Source organism: Pagrus major, chromosome 18, assembly GCF_040436345.1.
Source record: "Pagrus major chromosome 18, Pma_NU_1.0".
Lineage (NCBI taxonomy): Eukaryota > Metazoa > Chordata > Actinopteri > Spariformes > Sparidae > Pagrus > Pagrus major.
In genome coordinates, this window is record NC_133232.1 from 11403136 (window position 1) to 11427145 (window position 24010).

Here is a 24010-nt window from a genome sequence, read left to right on the forward strand (position 1 = left end):
TAGGTGAGAGTGTATCATAATGACTGTTTTGATCACAGATTGAGACAGGCTGGAGGAGGAACTAAACTAGGCAGCTGAGAATAAGCTTGTTGACAGCGAAAGGTTAGGGAAGCTCTGGGCTGGCTAATAGACCTGCCAGGCTAGGTTAGTGACATAAAGATGTCACCCTATACATCATATAAGCTGACTGCTCCCCAGAGACAAAGGGTGCGCCTATGCTTGTGTTTGGGAGTGTTGGGGGTGGGGGAGTATAATGGGATAAAACAGTGGAAAAGAAGCTATAGAGGGAGAGCGAGGGGAGTGGAAAGCCTTCTTTCTCATTAGTGAAGGATCCCCTGGGATCCTTTCAAGGTAGTAATGAATAGGAGTGCAAGGTGGTCATAGAGATGTGGGATGTTCTGGCAAATCAAGGCCTGAACAGGTCAGACTATGTGGAAGCTTTAGTCCTAATTACTTTGTAAATATGTTGAAATCAATCAGTGACAGTGGACTTCCAGTCACTGTAACACAACAGAGAATAGTATAGTAATAATATCACAATGGTAATGATGAAAACAGAGTCACAAATTGATTTGCCATTGGATACAATAAATAATTTAAATTTGATAAATTTTTTAAGATAAATTTGTAAAAATTAGTAATGATTATAAAAGGGCAGGAAGTTGTTAGCTTGTACCACATTTGCTGAGGCCTTGATCAGAAGATGATCACCAAATATTTTCATCAGTCCTGGCTGGTGCAATAGCTAAAATGTAACCTGCATTTAAGAGCACTGGTTATTATTTGAAAGTAATTTATAATAGTACTGATAGTTTTTGTACTGAAATACTCTATACCTGACTTTATTTTTTTGTGTTTTTTAAGAAAACAAAGCATCACCTAATGCCACATATCACAGCATTTGTAGCATAAACTAGTGTGCAGCACCCATCCCTAGATTTACATTACAAACACACATAACAGGAAAATACAGAAGCCAAACATCAATACAATAAAAATAGTTAGAACTCAATGAAAACAACAACAAGAATTCCCAATAGATGACCCTTAAGTTACTGAGCCAGAAAGGGTTTGACCCCCAAGATTTAATCGTGCTAAACCCATTAGTGATCAAAAAGGTGTATATTTAGTTTTCTGAGAACATTACAGTGGTGAGATTGAGCTTGTTTCCAAAGGTTTAATTTCGTGATTCTGGATTGTCCTGAGAGGCCTGGTTAGTGTAGATGCTAGTGACACAGTAGTTTAAATGTGAAACTTGTCAACTCTTGTTTCTTGATAGTTTTAAGTCCTGCATACATATTTTGGCCGTTTTTACCTTTAAAGTTTTGAGGCACGTGACATGCAGTAAATTCTGCACACAGGTTCTTTACCCGGTCCAAATCAACTGCAGTATTGTCAAGTCCCTGCTGCTTTCTGATGTTCCATGTTTTGCTGGTGCGATTGTGATGAAGAACATGATACACAAGAAAAAAAAAAGAGAAGAAGAAAAAAAAGGGCCAACTTGTCCACTGGCAATGGGAACAAAGTCAAATGCTTACTTTGAACAGGTAAAAAAACAGATATATGCAATAATTTTGGTGTAAAAGTGATATTAGTCATCTGTTGCATGCAGCCACTAAGATCAGGATTGACCTTTGACCCTCGCCACCAACACCTTTCCAGTCAGGTTAGGTATTTGAACTCCTTAGCAATCAGTGGATGCTGATTTTTCAAGATGCATACAAGATCAGGAAGTTACGCCTTAACTTCTCATATCTGTGTGTGTGTGTGTGTGTGTGTGTGTGTGTGTGTGTGTGTGTGTGTGTGTGTAATTTATGTATAGTATTCTCAGTAAGATTACTGTATGTTTTATACATTTGTGTATAATGTGTTGATTAAGCGTTTTTCACTTTCTGTCTCTTAAGGAAAATGTCTTGAGATAATGGTGGCATTAGAGACACTTGGTATTCCCAAAAGACATTTTTCAATTTTAACTCTAAATGTAGAATGAAATAATCTAGTCACTGTGTGTGTGTGTGTGTGTGTGTGTGTGTGTGTGTGTGTGTGTGTGTGTGTGTGTCTGTGTGTGTGTGTGTGTGTGTGTGTCTGTGTGTGTGTGTGTGTGTGTGTGTGTGTAGCCAGCTGTAGAGCTTTATTAACTTGTCAGGGAGACAATGGAGACATCTCTTAAGGCTTTTTCACCTCCTCATGTTCTCCTCTCCTCTCCTTCATTCCCCCTTATCCCTCTGCTTTCACTTCCTCCTCCTCACTCTTTTTCTCCTCCTATGTGTGACTGTGTGTGATGGTTAACCTCCCCTCTCTGCCATACACCTGACTTATGGCTGTGCAGTAATAATTTGCCAGACCTTGGCAGGCTGAGTGTACATTAGCATATAAATAGCAGATGCACTGAGTGCCCATCACAGTCGACTACATTTAATTTTTGGTTTATAAGATTGAATGGGTTTTTAAATGCAGCACCATCAAACTTGCCAAGAGACAAATGAAGTCAGGAGAGCAGTTGTCCCAGGCAGCGCCCTGACATCATTTTTATAAAGGATAAGAATCTTATTTAGGGGCCAGGAGGGGAGAGGAGGGAGCGTGAGATGTTATAGTAGCTGAATAAGCAAGACACCTGTGGAAGCAGCAACAAACTTCAGTTTCTAATCATGTTCAGACATTGCTTTTTTTTATCCAGGTGTCAATCTTTCTCCCTGCTCAAGATACATTCTATGACTAAAAGTATGTGGACACCAGGGGCGGGCTGCCATAGGGAGGTTCGAGAGTATTCCCAAACGGCCGGTCTGTTCCAGGCCGAACCGGACTGGGACCCAGACTGGGTCAATCTAATATTTTGCATATTAGGGGGGGATACGAGCGGCCCCTCCCAACTTGAGCTGATCCTTGTTTCTATTGAAATGTGATTGGCTCAGACGCTCAGTCAGTCATTAAACCGTTATTTTCCTGTTTAAAAAAAAGAAAAAAAAGAAAGAGGAGCGGGATAAATTCAAATTAGCAAACATGCTAAAAAGAAAGAAGCCGGAGAAAGAGATGGGTGGAGCAGAAAATTTAAGGACAAAAAAGAAAAAAAGGTTAATATAGGATGCAGCCAAATGCGCCAAATTAACAGAGCTTTTCCGTGGTGGAGGGGCCAAGGTCAGCGCGGCTAGTGTCAGCCAGGCCAGTGGCGACACAGGACCCAGCAGCTTCGGGCAGACAATTAATGCCGGTATGTCGGGCTGCGTCAGGTCGGGTTGTAATTTTCAGGCCCATTGAGAACTCTAGTTTGTGTTAAACAAACAAACAAACAAACAAAGCACAGTACACACACAGTAGTTTTGATTGTTGAAAAAACATAGTGTGTGAGTATAAGTATGCATAGTATGTGTGAGCATATGTACTTCAATACACTCTACTGACTGACTAATCTGTGTGTGTTGTGTTTAATATCATTAGATTGTTTTTATACTGCAAATAAAGTATTTGTGTTAAAATTACGGTTCCACTTGTGCCCGTCATGCGATTGGATAAAAGGCCTCTCCAAACCAAGCTCCCGGGCTGAATTTCAACCCCAGCCCGCCCCTGGTGGACACCCAGACCATTGCACCCATATGTTAACATGAACATACAAAACCATGAACATGAATCTGCTTCTATAATGTCCAACACTGATGTTGGGCAATAAGGTCTGGCTGAGGGTGTTGGACAGGGTAGGGGTCAGGGCCTCCACACAAACTGGGAAACACTTTCCCAAGACTTTTGGTGAGTTTTATTTGATTTATCTTGAGTTTGAATGAAGTAGTTTTTACAATTAGTTATTGAGGCGATTAAGTTCACCTTAGTTCAGTAAAAGAAAGAAACTTGAATTCAGAAAGGGTAAGGTTGTATTTCTGTTCTGTGAGTTTAAAAGTTAAGAGAGCTTGTGAAAAGTAATAAGCATCCTGCTTGCATATAACACTGTTTCCCAGCTGAAACTTTGGCGGGCTGTGCTACTAAGACTATGGCCTCTTGCAGTACAAAGTGGCATTTTATGGCAGGATTCATTGTAATCCTTGTGTTCAACATTGACCGTCAAAGTAAATCCACTAAAAGTGCTTGTTTTTGCCACTGACAAGCTGATTTTGTTATTCTGGCTGGTGTCTGACAACATTAAAGGATCTTTACAGAGATACAAAGACACAGAGTCCGATCCTTTTTTAACCAAAAACTGCCACTACATGACTCTCACCAAATCCATCAGACTCCATTTACAGAAAGAGTAATATAATAATAATATAATATGTATGTTGATGAATGGTCTCAGTCATCCAGGTCATGGTAATTCTAAGTTCTATACTGTAGGCAACTGGACTTGTTTCAGTTTCTTGAAGACCTTTCACTTCTCATCCGAGAGGCTTCTTCAGTTCTTCTGTCGATCTGATGGTGCTCACTGTCTGATAACTAAACAGGTCCATCACTCAACAAAATATAGAGAAATGTCCCACAAAGCAACGTTACAGGACCAAACAACAGTAACGTAGTAACTGGTTGTGTCTTTGGCAACTTATATGAGGAAAAAAATACCGCAGTTATACGTGGAGAAGCGTCCGTCACCCTGTCGGTCCTACCAACTCTTTGTCACATTTCTGCCCGAAAAACAGCATCTGTCCCCGGCAAAAAACTTTAACTCACCAACTGTTTGTCGCAGTGAAAAAAATCACCGCGACGGTCAGCCCTCCACCAAGACTTCAGTGAACTTTCCCCCAGAAAACAGCCTCCCTCCCCGCGAGTGACAGAGTCAGACAGCATCCAGTTTACTGATGGCGATTATGTAATTATGTAATTTAGAGAAAAACGTAACTTTGTCAATTTCCAGGATGTTTGGTGGGTCAGGATCCCAATCACAACACATTATAACAGCATCCATATAATTATAAACAGTCAGTGTGTACATGTTTAGATTAACAGGTAAACACCGGGGAAACACGTTGAAAAAAACACACTTCATCACCATGACGCGTATCGTCACGCCTCTTTTGGAGCCACGGTGCCGGCTTGCTGTGTAAATTACACTCTGGTTCGTCTTTTACGCCGGAGCTGCTCGGCTCTGTGTGAACAACCAACAGCGGAGAATTGGCGAACCGCCGCTGCGGCGATAATGCGGCGTCTCTGTGTGAAAAGGGCTACTGACTGGAGGGGAGTTGCAGGCATTAAACCCTTTGTAGGTATGTCATTACAGAGTTGTTAAGGTGTGAAAAGGTGATACTACTACCTACGAGACACTGAGGTGATTTCTGGTTCTGCTGGACAGATATCTGTCCAGCAGAACCAGCTTCTCCCCAGGCCGCATTTGTTCCTTACTAGGTCTCTGCCTGACGACCACATACTTCAATTACGGTGAAGGATTCTACAGACAGGAGCAAGGCTGTGCCATCGGCTCACCGGTGTCCCCAGTAGTGGTCAACCTCTACATGGAAGAAGTTGAGAGCAGAGCCTTGATTACTTTCACAGGAACTGCTCCTAGCCACTGGTTCAGGTATGTGGACGACACCTGGGTCAAAATCAGAACAAGGGAAGTGGAAGCCTTCACAGAACATGTAAATGCTGTGGACAATAACATCAAGTTCACACAGGAAGATGTCAGATGAGACAGTCTGCTCTTCTTGGACTGTGCAGTACACACTGAAGAAGACAGAAGCCTCAACATTAAGGTGTACAGAAAACCTACACACAGATCAGTACTTGCTGTTCTACTCTCACCACCCCACTGGAGCACAAGCTGGGGGTCATCAGAACACTAAAACCATTGGGCTGAGACCGTGCCCACTAAGACAGAGGGGAAGGAGAAGGAACAGAAGCACATCAGGGGAGCAATTAAAACCTGCTACCCAAACTGGGTCTTTGTCAAAACCTCTAAAAGATCCATAGCAGACAGAGAGGAAGAGATGAAAAAACTGAACAACATCGTCATTCCTTTTGTCGTGGGAATATCTGAGAAACTCAGGAGGATCTTCATTAAACATCATATCCTGGTTCACTTCAAACCTAGCAACACGCTGAGGAAGAAACTTGCCCAACCTAAGAACAAAACACCCGACATAAGCAAAGTAATGTAGTTTATGCTGTTCAGATTGGTATATTGGGGAAACAAAACAACTTCTCCATAAGCGAATGGCACAACACGGGGGGCAACTCCTCAGGTCAAGACTCTGGTTTGAAAGAGTAAAAGAACCCATCTACATCAAACTGGAACGAATATCTTTGAACAGAGGAGGTGGCCTACGACACTACTTAGCAGCCACTTACAATGCTGTCCTGAGTTCCCTCCCCAGACAGCTTAACAACCATTCACACTTGGACCCACCTAGCCCTTACAACCCACAGGAAGGCCGGTTCATGACTCTCAAGTGGCCCTAACAACTCTGAAACTCAAGAGTTCTCACGTCACCTTATTGACTCAGTAAGGACACACCCACACAGGGTTTAAAGCCTGCAACTCCTCTCCAGTTAGTTAGAACTGAAGAAGCTTCTCAGGTGAGAGGTGAAATGTCTTCAAGAAACTGAAACAACTCCAGTTGCCTATGATATAGCACTTAGAATTATCATATTTAAGGCACTTTTCATACCACAATTCCACGTAAGTCTTTTTCAAGCAAATACCAAAAATGGCTCTAAAATGTCAGGCTGTGCTGCTTTTCTAAATAATCTTAGTAAAGTAGTTCTCGTGACTGTTACGTTGGATGAAACAAGTACTTAAAGATGTCAACCAGTGCTGTTGTTGGCATTTTCACTTTTTGATCACATTTTGTAGGCGTGAAGATTAATTGCGGGAAAAGTTGCAGTCTAAATCCACAACCATTTCTGTGTTTTCGCTGATGTAAGGTGAAGATGGTTGTTGTTTCACCACCCGTTAAAGCTGTATTGTTACAACGCATCTCTTCTTTATAAGGTTGTTGTAGTCTTCTTATTTTTCCTTCCTTCTACTCTTCCCTTTTGGAACCTGCATTATTTTATCTTTGAGTAAACATTGCGATTACAGTAACACATAGCCCTGCTTTACTTAAACAGCTTTTTAATTTCAGTTTTTCCAGGAACTGTTTTTATTTATATCTGGGTATCTGGTTTTTAGTCTTGCCAAGTTACCAATATTTGTTTTGTCTTTTTTCCTATTACAGTGACACATGGCCCTGCTTTACCTGAACAATCACTGCTAATTTGTCTGGTAAATCTTGAGTTTCAGTTAGAGAAGCAGTTTTTATCTCCTCTGGAGGACTCCTTGATGCTGTGTGATTTTCTTCCCATGTGTGTCCAGCAGAATAAACTAAAGCTCTGTTAAAATGCAAAGCAGCCCCCCATGCAGCCATGTGGGGGAATAGAGGCCATATTTTAGCCGTGCTCCTCGTCAGCAAAATGTTTCTGGAGGAAAGCTTCTTCTACTGTGAGACTTACAGCTCTGCCAGGCTGGCCGACAGCACTCGATGCTATCAGGATTAAATTAAGGTGAATTAGAGACAAAGAGGCAGAAAGAGGAGGAAAAGGGATGATGTTAGGGCAAGATTTTCCTCCAGCTGGGTGATCACTTCTTAGTCTTTGGTCATTGATCAGAGTAGAATAAACCAGCCGGGATTAAAGTAGACAAGCACAAAACCTATAGAGACTATATTTGTATGTGTGTGTGTACGTGTGCTGTGTGTGAATGTATTGTGCCGTGAGGATGAATAAGAGTAGAAGTGGAGTGGAGTAATGGAGAAAGTTTGCTTTGGTGTTTAAAATGTTCCACTTCTGTTTAACAGCATCCTCTCAGCTTTTCGTTGGGAAATAAATAAGATCAAGTGTCAGTATCTTACTTGAGCTCTGCTCTGTACAACTTCCTTTCTTATATTAAAATGATCATTTAAAGTAATAACAGCTGTTTTTATCAGAGTCGGGAATTTTACATCACTGCCTTTTATTTTCAACAGCATTACATTTCAAAGAATGACTCAAAGACTTCATTGAAGGTAATAATTAACTAAAATTCCCTTTTTTACTTTGTGATAACACGTGTATATACAACATACCCAGGTCATGGTAATTCTAAGTGCATTATCGTAGGCAACTTGGACTTGTTTCAGTTTCTTGAAGAAGTTTCACCGCTCAATCCAATAGGCTTCTTCTTTTCTAACTAACTGGATAGGAGTTGCAGACTTTAAACCCTGTCTGGCTGTGTCCTTACAGAGTCATTAAGGTCACATGTGAACTCTGAGTTTCAGAGTTGTTAGGGCTACATTGACCCAACCGTCCTCCATGTGGGTCGGGTGTAGGTGGGTTCCAGGTGTGAATGGGTCTTAAGCTATCTGGGGAGCAGAGTCAGAATAGCGTGATAACTACTATTACAACTACACTATGAAAAGGGAGAAATTTGTGAAACTATACACAGAGACATATGAATTGCACAAATATTTATTCCACCTTCTAACAGCACAGCACCTCTGTCATTTACAATCATATATAGGTGGACGTGCAGGTCTAACTGTGTCTTAATGTGATATCAGTCGTTGGCTATGTTTAGGTTATTGCTTCTCACTTGATCACATTAAGGTGACCAGATTTCTGAAATGAAAACCGGGGACGTTTACAGTTTGGCAGTCATTATATTATGAATCATCATCCAATATTATTATCTATGAATAAAAAGGGGGCAATGACTGTTTAGTGTTTTTTGACCATAATAACTGTTGACAGAAAAAAAATACTGCAAGTTGAGTTAATTTTAACTACTTTATATATTGTTGGCTCAGAACCACAGAGCTAAAAAAACAACATGTCAACTTTACATGGTGTTAGAAAAAAGGCTGTTTTCAGCTTTGTGGTGAGGGATTTTAGTCCAAGTGGGTTGTTAAATGGTTTATTGCTTTAGCTAAAGAAGCAGGGTCATTTTCTCGCAAAGGAACTTTTCATCCTTCAGTTTATCACAAACACCCAAATCAACACATCTGGAGATGCATGGTTTTCTCTGGACAGGAAGGAGATTAAACATAACAAACACTGATGACCCGCAGTCATCACAGCCTGTCACTTCAGGTCATATTTCAACAACACTAAATGAAACAAGGCGAAATGTGCATAAGTGTGGGATCACCACCTGACCGCTCTGTGTATTATCTTGTGGTATTAATAATGATTTAAAATAACAATCAAAAGAACGGGACTCACAGGTCCGTCTGCTGAGAAGAAATTTCCAGTGCCTCATGGAAATTATATTTAAAATATCTGCATTGTATAAACAAATGAAATTCATTAAAGCAAGTCATTTGGTGTTTTCAAAGTCACTCTATGAAGCTGAGGCGGATTATTCTGTTAGCGCTCAGAGGCTGCTGGCGTGAGGCTATGAGCCTTCTGTAATTCTTTGGTTACAGTTTTCATCAGGTCGATTACTCTCCTCTCCTCCTCTGGAGCAGGTTCAGTGTCCAGAGGAGGTGCTGCAGGTTTATCACCAGGTTGAAGTCACTGTCGCCTGTTGGAGTTGCAGCCCTGTGCGCTCTCAGAGATACTGCTTGGCTCTGTACGCTCTCAATGTGCCTCTTTGTGTTCCACTCTTGACGTGCCGTCTCCGACCACTACACTTGGCTAAGGAACAGACATTGAACACTTCCTTTCGGGGTCCTTAGTGTTTTTTATTAGGTGACTTTGTGTTTAGTAATTACAATAAGCTTTAGTGTGTGATTTCCACAGTCCCTTGCACGAACAGTTGTTGCATATGTTTTGAGATGGTAAACTGTATGCCTACATATTTTCTAAATATATTTAAAACATTGCGTTAGACGTCAAAATATTGACTCAGTGTTCATATTTCCTCTCGGCCCTGCTGGTCTTGTTTTTTTTCAGTTTATCTTTAGGATCCTGAAGAAGGTCTCCGGCTCACCTCTATGCAAACCAGAAGTGAACTTTCATGTAATGCACTGCATCAGGCTGGTTGTCCGCAACAGTATCCAACAAAAACTGCCCACGCCAAAATTCACTGCAGCAGAAATAATCCGTTTCTGTTGGCACCTGTAGTTCTTCCAAATACCAGGGACATCACTGGTACTTGGAAGTAGGCCAGATTTTACGGCGCCCCCGAGCGACACAGAGAACATTGAGGGGGCTCATTAGTGTGTCCCTCAGCATGAACTAAATTCCAATAGATAGAAATTGGTGAAGTTATCCTTTAAGGCTACACAGCTGTTTAGTCCCAAGCCCTTAACTTCTCTTCGCATTGTGCGTGTGGAAATGCTCTTACTTGCACTATTAAACATAGCCACGAGTTCTACTGTTGATTTTTTACCATTTGATTTCACCAAACATTTAAGTGATCTCCGATCATGATCATCAAGATTTTTTTCCGAACATATTTCTGTCCCAACTGTCGTGTGTATCCAACAGACGACTCTCTTTGTGAAGTTTGCATGTTCCAGGTAAAGCTACAATGATAAGTAGATCAAAAGAAAATTTAGTTGCAAATCATTTCGATTAATCATATAAGTCAGTTTATTTTCAAGCAAAATACTCTTTACTAATTTACTGGTTCCAGCTTTTAAAATATAAGGATTTGCTGGTTTTCTTCGCATTTATGACAGTAAATGAAGAGTCTTTGGGTTTTGGACTTCTGATTAGACAAAAGAAGCAATCTGAAGGTGTTGCTTTGAGCTTTTAGACATTTTATAGACTAAACGATTAATCAATGAATCAAAAAATTGTTATCGTTAATTGCATCCCTAGGTCTAGGGCAACACAGTCATGCAGTAGTCAGCTCTGTCATCTCTCGCCAAATGAGTCCAAGGACATTCTACAAGTGTCTTATAAATACTTGACCTTGTCTTGACCTTGTATTAATGTCTCTGCACTCGCTGCAGCCAAGCAGCATCTCATTCAATCAGTATTTTAGTACTTTTTTAGGCATTCATTTTCACACCGGTACATTCAGTGTTGGCAGTCCATGCAATCATAAGCTTTGGACTATGTGTAGTTAAAGATGTATGTGTGGACCCTCACAGACGATAATAAAATATACCCCACATGGACCTGCACGGCTAAGCAGAAGCAGAAGGTTTGTTTTAAGCTTCAGGTGACTTGAATTGAGAGTTGGGTGAACTACAGTCTCTACATTGTCTGTAGGTGTAAATATGAGTGCAAAGAGCTCTCACTGGGCAAGTCTGCACAGGATAAGTGGTTATATAAAATGGATGGATGGACGCATTGGCTTCAAGTGTCCTAGATCCCCATCAGGGCTGGTTCAAGCACAAGGACAAAGGACAAGCATTCAAGCCAATATTACACATGTGTATAAGTTGTAATAGTTAAGTAACATAATGGGTAATTTCTTTTTTTTTAAATTGGTCTCTGTGTGCTGGATTACAAGGGGTGATCAGGGTTGTGACATGGTAAACTGACTCTTTCCTATGGCTCAGTTGTGGGTGTTTCAGTAATCATTTAAGGGCTCATCATTTGTAAAGCATTTCTAACTTTGTACACTATCAGAAGTAGAACATCCTCGAGGAACCTTTTGGGGTTCCTCACCACTGCAGCTGTTGAGGAACCTTTTCAGTTCATAAAGGTTTCTTAAGGAACGCCTAAGAAATGTTCTTCAAGGAACCACTCTGTGAAGTTTGGGGTTCAATTTTGAAGTTTGAAATTGTTATTATTATGTATTCCTATTATACATTTTATTTAACCACAGTGTAATTATTTATGATACATACAATTCATTGAAACAAGTTTATATGCAGAATATTACAAATAAAAAAATGAAATAACATATTATACAATAATACAAATCACAAATCAAGAAAGTAAATATGATATACTGTATAATATAAAAGAGGTATTCATAAACATATTTAATAATGATATTAGAACTGGAAGTAGCTGTAGTCGTTATATAAATATGATTTGCATAAATATGTAGTTCACAATCATACACAATGTCTTAAATATCACATGAAGCACAAAAAAGTACAGTATTTGCTTCTGAATTGTAATGGAGTATAAGATAAAGTAGCATGAAATGGAAATACTTCAATACAAGTATCCTGAAAATTCAATTAAGTACAATACTTTAATGTAGGCTAGGATAGCCCAAATATAAATAGCTTTAAATCAATAAAGACTGTACATATCAACACAAATACAAGTGTGGATTTTATTTGATGCTTTCAGGCTGGCCACACTGGATGCATAACAACGCATGTGCATGGTGTAACTTCTTGTTTTTGATTTCATGTCAACAGGTTAGAGCAGCCACACTGGCTGTGTGAGTCGCACTTCTCATGCGTTTGTCAATTCGTCTTGCCTATTTATTTTTGTGCCACATGCGCGGTTCTAGGCAAAAATAGACTGAAAATGACCTGAAGACAGTCATATTGACCTCATTACCAGCTTTTCACTACAGTTTTATGTCTATATCTGTAGAATATGTCACACGCATGAAGAGAATACACAAAACAGGTGAAGGTAGTTTTTTCCTCTGCACTCTTTTTTTCTCTCTCTCCCTACCTCCCTATCTTTCCCCATCCCGCATTCTCTCTCTTTCAACGAGGGTAAAGGAAAGGCACATCATCATATGGTGTAAAACTCCCTGTAAATAGATAGGCATGCAGGAGCCGTGCTGACAATAAAATGGAAGTATGTTTGTGTGTGAGAGAGGGGTTCAGAGAGGAGACTCCTGAAGAAAACATCTAGTTAACTTTCTTGAATACAATGGCGGAGATCTTTCCTTCAAGTGCAGTTGATGTGTGAGAATGTTTCTCGCCCCTCTTTTGGTGCTGAATGTTAAAAACAAAATAAACAGACATCAAGGTCCCCAGTCCCACTGTGATGTCATCAGGCTGAGGACATCTGTGTAGTCCAGATGCATGCCAAAACTAGCCTCTAAGAAGGGGTTTTCTGTATGTACAAAGAAAGGCGTTGGGACCTCCGGATTCTTCCAAAAAACAAAAAAACAAAAACAAAAACAAAAAACCTTTTTATATGTTATTTCACCAGTACAGGCCAAAAGACAATAACCCATGTATCATTGTAACTACAGGCATACTTTGTTGTTGATCATATTGGTCATCTTTGAATAAATGTGAGAGGAATAAAGCAGCCAGGATCCCTTGTGATACAGATAAACATAAATAGAAATGTACACATAAAAATGACATGTAAAGAGATTGTAGCCAGGTAATTGCTTCTAATATTATTGATAGGTTGATAGGTATCAATATTATCTCTGTACATGGAGAAGAGGTCTACTCAAGTTGCTCACTGCTGACATTTGTCCATGATGTTATTCACCTTTTTTGGCCCCTTTCTGTCATGATGCTACAAATCAGTGGAACACACATACACACACGCATACATACATGCATACATACATGCATACATACATACAGTGCCTGACAAAAGTCTTGTCGCTTATCCAAGTTGTAGGAACAACAAATAATAACTTGACTTGTAGCTGATCAATTGGTATCAGAAATGGCTTATATGAAAGGCAAAGGCCTCTAGATTATGCTTATTATACCAAAATAAAGTCGTGTATCATTCATTGGGTTTTATCATTTAATTAGGACAGAAAGGTCAGATTTTGCTTGGGCAAAAGTCATGTCGCATACAAAAATAATGTACGGTAGAAATTATACTTTATTTTGAATACATAAACATGCTACAATAACATCAGAACATAAAGTCATGGTGCCTTGGGAAAAAGAATTAATATCGTGTATGATTCCCATGAGCTTGGAGGACTGCATCCATACGTCTCGGCAATGACTCAAATAACTTATTGATGAAGTCATCTGGAATGGCAAAGAAAGCAGTCTTGCAGGACTCCCAGAGTTCATCAAGATTCTTTGGTTTCATCTTCCAAGCCTCCTCCTTCATCTTACCCCAGACATGCTCAATAATGTTCATGTCTGGTGACTAGGCTGGCCAATCCTGGAGCACCTTGACCTTCTTCGCTTTCAGGAACTTTGATGTGGAGGCTGAAGTATGAGAAGGAGCGCCATCCTGCTGAAGAATTTGCCCTCTCTTGTGGTTTGGAATGTAATGGGTAGCAAGAATTTCTTGATACTTCAGGCTGTTGATGTTGCCATCCACTCTGCAGATCTCTCACACACCGACATACTGGATGTAACCCCAAACCATGATTATTCCTCGACCAAACTTGAGTGTTTTCTGGGTGAATCTTGGGTCCATGCGGGTTCCAACAGGTCTTCTGCAGTATTTGCGGCGATTGTGATGCAGTTCAATGGATGATTCATCAGAAAAACCAACCTTCTGCCACTTTTCCACTGTCCATCCTTTCCGCAAGCTGTGGGCCTTGGCAAATGCAACATGATTCTTTTGTTGTCTTCTGTTTAATGCTGGTTTGTGAGCAGTAATTCAGCCATGGAGACCACTGCGTGAGCGAATTCGACAAACTGTTCTTGTAGATACAGGGGTTTCTGGTGACCAGTTCTCATGTAGCTCTGCTGCAGTTGAAAAAGGACTGGCCCTGGACTGCCAACGCAACAAACGGTCCTCTCGAAACAATTGTCTTACAGGGTCTGTCTGACCTGGGCTTGTCATGAACATCACCAGTTTCTTCAAATCTTTTTTTTTATCTTCTCCACTTGATGTTTGGATACCTTGAAGATGTCTGCCACATCAGCAGCAGACTTGATGATCAGCACTTTGGTCTGTGGTTGAATCTTTGGCATGTTGTCAGAGGTCAGTTTGCACTTAACATGAAGGTCTGGTGTGCTGGGGTTCTTTTTATACACACCTGGGAATGTGTTAATCACAGTATTTGTCACAGGTGGAGCTCTAATCTGTGATTGGTTGAATCGTTTAAAGACACAACAAGACTTTTGTCCAAGCAAAATCTGACCTTTCTGTCCTAATTAAATGATAAAACTCAATGAATGATACATGACTTTATTTTGGTATAATAAGCATAATCTAGAGGCCTTTGCCTTTCATGTAAGCCATTTCTGATTCCAATCGATCAACTACAAGTCAAGTTATTATTTGTTGTTCCTACAACTTGGATAAGCGACAAGAATTTTGTCAGGGACTGTACACACAGATTAACAAAAATTCACAGAATCTTGACAGTATACAGCTATCAGCTAACTATTGCCAGTTACAAAGACTGCTCAGTATAACATTAATGACATTTACAGCAGAAAAACAGCTTTATTTACCATATCTGGCTTCATGCTGCCTAAAAGCTAAATGCAAGTGAAAAATAAAGACAGACACAAACATTGGAGTCACAGAGTTAAGATAAACGCCTTTAAAAAAAAATGAGGATATAAGGATTGATGCTAACTTGTATCTATTGTTAGCTGATAGCGGGTCGCTGTTCATAACATGACACGTTAATTACATGTTTCAGCTTTACAATGATGTTACTGAGAGTGAAAAAGAAACATTTATTATTAAGTGGGGAAAAAACTCTCCTTTTTGACAGCTAACATAGCTAAAGCTAGCTTTAGCTACTATCTGGTCTTTTGCATCGTTGCTACCATTAGCTGACACTGTAGAAATAGTAAAGCTACATATTTTACCCTTTAATGTGCAAACTCATCAGTTATCACACTAATTTAACACACATCACACACATCTGCGTTCTGGAAATTACCCCTGTGTCTGTGGGAGTATTGTGTTCTGCATTGTAGACCAGCCAATGGCTAACAACCTCACCAGGAAATTAAAAAACATACATTTTGCTTAGCGCTGATACCTCACACATAGACAGACATGCATACACATACGCAATTGTTGCCATCCCTTTTCCCCCCAAGCCAAATAGATCACAGAAGCCTGAGGAGAGTGAAGGAATGAGAGAGACACTGTAAGTAACTATTCGCCATTTCAACATGTGTAGTTAGGTTGATCTTCTGCACCTCACTGACAGTTGATTGGTTGCATTTAGTGTATCAGCGAGTGTAGTTTAATTTGAAAAAGTGGTCTTATTTAGGAAACAATGGTTTGTGCAGGTTTTGGCTTATAGGATAAGGCTGTTGTGTATTGAATATTTTCCTATATTCAACAAACCTTATGGACAGACCCAAACCAACAATGAATGAATGTATGCTTGTGAATGCATTGAATTAAAGGGGATTGCAATCACTTGGCAACAGAGCTAAGTGAATTTGGGTGTTAAAGATGAATGGTGAATTATGATAGATGATTTTATGGAATGGCAGTAGGTAAATGTTAAAGTAAATAGAGGCCTTAGGATTAAGCTTTGGTGGCTTCCACTCATGATGTTGGTCTGCACGGATGCACTGTTGCAAAGTGAGATAAAATAGCTCCTGTCTATAGTGCGCAGCCGCTGCTGTGCTTATTACACTGTTATTGCAGTGTTTTTGGCCCAGCTGAGGTTTTCAGAAATATGAAAACCTAGTAACTAGTAGTCGTCTGCCCACTTCACCTCCAACCCCTTGATGGTGAGAGGCTTCAGAGGAGGACCTCTTCTCCTAAAATCCAGGATCAGTTCTTTGGTTTTATTTATGTTGAGAAAAAGGTCATTGTTCTCTCCGTAGACTATTATCTTATGAAGATGTAAGGGTCTCATGAAAATAATCAGACGTATTTTGATGGCTGGTTGAGTACAATTTGAGGCGGATCTAAATCAAAATCCGGATCTAGCTGAGGGAAATCTATTATTGGATTAGGCTTAATTGAAATAAGGGTGACTGTTGGGCCTTGGCGGTGGTATGGTACTGAGTGCCATATCGGCAAACTGATATATCGGTTGCACTTGGTGTTTAAACTCTGGTTGCTGTCTTTCATTTAAATATATTTTTTGGGAAATGGGCTGCTTTGCCATCTGGTTAATATCCTTTACACATGCACATATACTCACACATTTGTCGCCTCATGAGAGTAAGGACGGCTAAGCTCAGTACAAGTAGGTGATGGATGACTAAGGTTAGTAAAACTTGCTGCCTCACATTATGCAAAGACTACTTAGTGGGCAGCTGCTGCCCTGAAGCCTTGGCAGCTCAGAGGTAAAAGTGAAAAAAGTAGCAGTAAAACTAATATTAACTCAAGATTCTTAGTAGCTTTTTCTTGATTTTTCGACTGCATGTCAGGGACTACATTAGCAGCTGGAGTTTGCTGGGAAATGCAAGCACCCTTATGTTAGTAGTATTTTGTCATACTGCCCTTGTTAAGGTGTAAAAACCTCAATTAGACAGCTAGCCAAACTCCTTCTACAAAAGATATGAGAGTCAGGATATAGCCTTCTAGCTCTGAATATTTATTGCAGACTCAAGGTGCATGAAGATAAGAAAAATGGAGTGAAGCTGTAAAGACAGAATACAATATAATCACTAAAATATTCCTAAACAGAGGTAAATATTCAAGTGTAAAGCATGGTCAGCACTGTATTAATCCAAAGTTATAATAAACAATAAAGCCCAACCAAACCAACATTTCTTAGATAAATGCTAACAGAGAAATGATGCATTCAAAAGTAATTTTTACAGCATAATTATCACAAAATATGTCTTAATATACTTAGTTCAGACTCAGAATCAGAATCCGCTTTATTGGCCAAGTATGTGAAACATATACAAGGAATTTGATTTCGTTTTTTTCTAAGCACCCGATGTACATAGACGTGAACATGAACATAACATAACAAACATTCAACTAGAAAGAACAAGAACAACAAAGAACAGTAAGTTAAAAAGTGTTCAGCGGTCCGGTCTATTATAAATATATATTTAAGTATATATATATATGTTATATTATTTACAGTGAGGATTTATGTACATATAAAGTGCAATTTAGTCTGTAAATGTAAAGACTGTGAGTGGATGATTTTGGAGTCAGGGGGTTACTGACACTGGGTGACTGATCAAGTGTTCATCAGTGTGATGGCCTGGGGGAAGAAACTGTTCTTGTGTCTGGTTGTTTTGGCGTACAGTGTTCTGAAGCGCCTGCTGGAGGGGAGAAGTTCAAACAGATTGTGTCCAGGGTGTGATGGGTTTTTTCTGCAGTCCTGATTGACCGTGTCAGTCTGTTCCTGTCCTGTTTGGTGGCTGATCCAAACCAGACGATGATGGAGGTGCAGAGAACAGACTGGACTATTGCCATGAAGAACTGGATCAGCAGCTCCTGGGGTAGGTTGAACTTCCTTGCAAGAAGTACATCCTCTGCTGGGCCTTTCTGATTATGGAGTCTACATTGGGAGTCCACTTTAGGTCCTGGGTGATGGAAGATCCCAGAAACCTGAAGGTTTCCACAGCAGACACGGAGTTTTTGAAAATGGTGATGGGGGGCAGTGTAGGGGGGCTACTCCTGAAGTCCACTGTCATCTCCACAGTTTTGAGCATGTTCAGCTCCAAATTGTTCTGACCACACCAGAGGGCCAGCTGTTCCACCTCCCGTCTGTAAGCAGACTCGTCACCGTCCCGGATGAGGCCGATGACCGTTGTGTCGTCTGCAAACTTCAGGAGTTTGACAGATGGGTCTCTCGAGGTGCAGTCGTTGGTGTATAGGGAGAAGAGCAGTGGGGAGAGCACACATCCCTTGGGGGCGCCTGTGCTGATTGACCAGGTGCTGGATGTGATTTGCCCCAGCCTCACCTGCTGCCTCCTGTCTGTCAGGAAGTTTGTGATCCATTGACAGGTGGAGGCTGGGACGGTGAGCTGGGTGAGTTTGGAGTGGAGGATGTCTGGGATGATGGTGTTTAAGGCTGAGCTGAAGTCCACAAACAGGATCCTAGCATATGTCCCTGGGGAGTCGAGGTGTTGCAGGATGTAGTGCAGTCCCATGTTGATTGCATCATCCGCTGACCTGTTTGCCTGGTATGCAAACTGCAGGGGGTCCAGCAGGGGGCCTGTGATATCCTTCAGGTGGCTCAACACCAGTCTCAAAGGACCTCATGACCACAGACGTCAGGGCCACGGGCCTGTAGTCATTTAGTCCTGAGATTGCTGGTTTCTTGGGGACTGGGATTATTGTGGAGCTTTTGAAGCAGAAGGGGACTTCACACAGCTCCAGTGATCTGTTGAAGATCTGGGTGAAGATGGGAGCCAGCTGGTCAGCACAGACCTTCAGACAGGAGGGTGACATGCCGTCTGGGCCTGGAGCTTTCCTGGTCTTCTGTTGCCTGAAGAGCTGACACACATCCTCTTCACAGATCCTGAGTGATGGTGGGGGGTCAGTAGGGAGGGATGGGGGGGGTGCAGGGGGTGATGAGGGTTGTTTGATGCTGGAGTGGGTGATGGGTGTGAATGTTGGCTTCTCAAACCTGCAGTAGAAGACATTCAGGTCGTCAGCCAGTTCACGGTTCACTGCAATGTGGGGGGATGGTCTCCTGTAGTTGTTGATCTCCTGTAGACCTCTCCACACTGATGCAGGCTTGTTAGCTGAGAAACTGTTTTTCAGCTTCTCAGTGTAACACCTCTTTGCCACTTTGATCTCCTTTGTCAGCGTGTTCCTGGTCGTGTTGTACAGGACTCTGTCCCCACTTCTGTAGGCCTCCTCCTTGGCCTGACGAAGCATCCTGAGTTTTGCAGTGAACCAAGGTTTATTGTTGCTGTATGTGCAGAAGATTTTGGTAGGCACACACATGTCCTCACAAAAGCTGGTGTAGGATGTCACAGTGTCAGTGAGTTCGTCCAGATCTGTAGCAGCAACCTCAAAAACCCTCCAATCTGTGCAGTCAAAGCAGGCCTGTAACTCCAGCTTTGACTCTGTGGTCCATCTTTTAACAGTCTTCACTACAGGCTTATCAGATTTGAATTTCTGCCTGTAATTTGGGAGAAGATGAACCATGAAGTGGTCAGAGAGCCCCAAAGCTGCACGGGGGACAAAGCAATATGCGTCCTTTAAAATAGTGTAGCAGTGGTCCAGAGTGTTTTTGTCCCTGGTGGGACATTTAACATGCTGTCTATATTTTGGCAGTTCACGACTGAGGTTTGCTCTGTTAAAGTCCCCAAGAACAATGAGTGAATAAAGCGGCTTACAGTTTATGAAAAGTGTCTCCAAGTGGGGGCTGCATGATTTGTTTAACACTGTGACATCTGTACACCAACCTTCGTTAATATAAAAGCAGATTCCACCTCCCCTCCTCTTCCCTGAGAGCTCCGTTACGCGGTCTGCTCGGAGAATTGCTTATTAGTTGAATTGCTTATTGATATTTTTCAACTTACAGGCGATGCTTTCCATGGCAAAACAATAAGATGGCAACAGACGTCCTGTGCTCTGTAGGGCTGAATCTAACCTCCTGGGCCCACATGCAATGTTTGTGTTCCTGTCCAGACAGGAAGTTGCATCTTTGGACTGTACCATTAAACAGAAACACTATAGGGGGGTTCTCTAAACTAAAACTCTCTCCTCTCCACTCTGGCAGAACTTGGCATTGCTGACTCTGCTCTAACCTGGTTCACATCATACCCGACAAATCACACCTTTCAGGTCACGTGGAATGGCTCCTTGTCCAAACACTGCTCTCTTGAAACTGGTGTCCCTCAAGGCTCAGTACTTAGACCACTTGTGTTTTCACTATACGCTAGATCACTAGGCTCTGCAATCACATCACATGGATTCTCTTATTACTGTTATGCTGAAGACACCCAGCTGTTCCTCTCTTTTCCCCCATCCCCCACGTTGCAACGCGCATCTCGGAATGTCTGGCAGACATCTCCGCTTGGACAACTGCGCATCACCTCAACCTCGACCTTAGTAAGACTGAACTCCTCTTCATCCCGGGGAAAGACTGCCCTCACATGGACCTGTCAGTCACTGTCGAGGATGTCACAGTATCGCCTTCATCGACTGCGAGGAACCTGGGCGTAATCCTCGAAGACGGACTATCCTGCACCCCCAACATCACCGTGTTGGCCCGATCCTGCAGATTTGCCATCTACAACATCCGCAGGATCCAGTCTTTCCTCACAAAGGACGCAGCACAACTCCTGGTCCAAACGCTGGTCATCCCCTGCCTGGATTACTGCAACTCGCTCTTGGCTGGACTCACAGCCTCCACAACTAAACCATTGTAACGTATCCAGAATGCTGCAGCACGCCTCGTTTTCAATCTACCCAAATTCTCCCATGTGACCCCCCTCCTCCGTGACCTCCACTGGCTTCCTGCTGCGGCCCGCATCCGATTCAAGAGGATGGTGCTGGCCTTCAAGGCCGTCAACGGAACTGCACCCATCTACCTCCAAACACTGGTCAGACCACACGCCCCAGCGTGAGCACCTTGCTCTACTACATCCACTGGCCGGCTGGTACCGCCATCGCTGAGAGCAAACAAAGGTCGCTCAGCGAAGTCGTGACTCTGTTCTGGCACCTCAGTGGTGGGAAGAACTCCCGACCAATGTCAGGACAGCAGAGTCACTCGCCATCTTCCGCGAAAGACTCAAGACTCACTTGTTCAGACTTCACCTGCACAACAATGGAAGTATATGCACTTGTATTTTCTTACCCTTAGCACTTAAACCATAGCACTTATGTACTTAAGGTATCCTTGATAAATAGCAGCTACCCTGCTCAGATGAGGGCTTGAAAATTGTTTCTGTTTTTTCTTTTCTACTTTATCAACGGTGATATGTTGTGGTTTCTTTCTTTTGACAAAATGTATTTATTGTAAGTCGCTTTGGACAAAAGTGTCTGCTAAATGCCCTAAATGTAAATATAAAAACTAAGGGACATAAATGCCTAAAAGAACAGTCATGTAAGTACCAGCTTGACAATTAATTGGCATTGCACACAACACATAATACATGAGTAATATGCACAGAAATGGTTAACTTTCTATATGAAATTAATTGTTGTACATTTCTTCGTGAATAAAACTTTTTTTTTCTCTAATTTTGATATTATTAAAAGCTAAACTTGACCTACTCATCCTCAGATAAAGGCTTCTTCAGAAGGAGAGGAGGACAACAGTGATGATGATGATGACTTCGATGAGGTTCCAGAAAAAGAGGGATATGAGCCGCACATTCCAGAGCATCTACGAGCCGAGTATGGTGAGTCCAGCACACACACACACACACACACACACACACACACACACACACACACACACACACACACACACAAAACATGCACCTCAAAATCTAAAGACACGTAGTATAAATAGTGAGGCTAAGCTACAAAGAAGACCTGCTGCTGCTCTAATCTTATAAGATTCACACAGACACTCTACAAACAAACACACACACACACACACACACTTCAGAGAACCAGCTGGTTATATGCAGGTAAAGTGCTTCTTAATTGGGTTTAAGACAAGTGTGTACATGGAAGTGTGTGTGTGTGTGTGTGTGTGTGTGTCTGTCTGTCTGTCTGTCTGTCTGTCTGTCTGTGTCTGTAGCCCCTTTTAGTTAGAAAATGCGCCACATTTGCAGCCAGATAAAGGCTGCAATCTGCCATCTTGTCTATGTGAAACGGAGGTGTAATATTCCTCCTTTTCAAAAAAGCCGCCACTGGGGTAGGCATAAACATGTGACGTGACATGAAGCACAATGTTGGGCGTGAACAGTGATGAGTGATCTGGTTATTGACGATTCTCTCGGCTGTGATGGTTAGCATCTCCCGGATCTCAGCGGCTTTCCAGTTACTCATCTTGAGCCTTTTTAGTAACTTTACAGCTGCATTCATTGGATTTTGGCCACTTGGGGGAAGTAGAACAAGCTATAAACACAAGATTGACATGTTGTAAGCTTTTATGATTGTTTATTTACACATTGAGCAGTCTCAGCGCAACACCTGAATTAATTTGGAGTCGTGTTTCCTGCTGGAAAGATTTAATCAGGGAATTTAGACTGGTATTAACATCCATCCTGAGTGATCTGATCACAAATGGACAGCTTTAAGTCCATCAGTTCACACCTGGCATTAAAATACATCTCGAGGGACCACACTACTGTTGTTTTGGGGAATGATAAACTATAGGCCTATATGCTGTACATCCAAACGTTACCCCCTCACTTTAAGTGCAAGCTGGACTTTTTTGTTTAAGAAATGAATTAACTGCTGATATAGCCAAGCCTGATGTCTATTAACAGCACCGTTTTCTGTTGCTTTGGGGAGATTTTTTGTTGAATGTTGCGTTATTAGATCTGTACATAAATAATAGATGCTGCTCTTTATGCTTTCCCTAGCTTATACATCAAGGCCCCCCTCCTCAAGAGACTTGATAGGGACTATCAACACTAACACTAAAAAGTTAAAACAGTGTAAACAATGTTGATAACAAGACAAGATTAGACAAATGAATGTACAAGTGTTAAAATAATTCTGCGTTAATTTAAAACTAGAGGAAGGAGATCGGAGTCAGCTCAAAGTTCAAACAAGGTTTTAATCTTGTACAAGAGGAGCATTCACAGAGGAACACTCAGGTCAGTTACAAAGTGAAGACTCAATTTCTAGGGAGGAAATCTTGGTATTTATCTCTCTCTCTCTCTCTCTCTCTCTCTCTCTCTCTCTTGGTGTGTTTAACCTCTAACAGCTACTAATCAATGCCCTCCTGCAGAGAAGAGAGTGTTTACCTTCAGTGATTACTCAGTACCTTACATGGGTCATAAAACAACATAAAACAAGTCATAAAACAAAGTCATAAAACAAGGTCACAGGTTACAGGTCACAGTTCACATTAAACAGACTCTTTGAATAGGACTGTGTAAAACTTCAATTCACATACCTCTACATGAAGTACAAAATTCTCATCACAACAAGAAAAACAAATTGGTATAATGCATTGTATGTTGAGGGTATTGAAGGGAGTTTTGTGTGTGTGCATGTATGTATGAGTGTGTTTGTGTATGTGTGTGAGTGTGTGTGTGTGTGTGTGTGTGTGTGTGTGTGTGTGTGTGTTCAGATGCAGAAAAGGGAAGTATAGTTTGGATGTAACAGGGATTGCTGAAAGGGAAAGTGTAGCAATAGTAAGTAGATTAGGGTAAGTGCATATATACACACACACATATATATATATATATGTATATATATATATATATATATATATATATGTATATATACATATATATATACACATACATGCATATACACTGCCCTGCCCAAAAAAAGTCACACA

At 41.3% G+C, this 24010-nt stretch overlaps 1 protein-coding gene across 1 annotated transcript in view; it reads left to right on the forward strand.

The window, feature by feature from the left end:
* uvssa (UV-stimulated scaffold protein A) overlaps positions 1-24010 on the forward strand; it is a 91992-nt gene that overhangs the window by 20437 nt on the left and 47545 nt on the right. The window contains exon 9 of the mRNA XM_073486839.1: positions 21827-21944. Within this exon, the coding sequence (XP_073342940.1) occupies positions 21827-21944 (118 nt within the window). The remainder of the gene's footprint in view (positions 1-21826; positions 21945-24010) is intronic.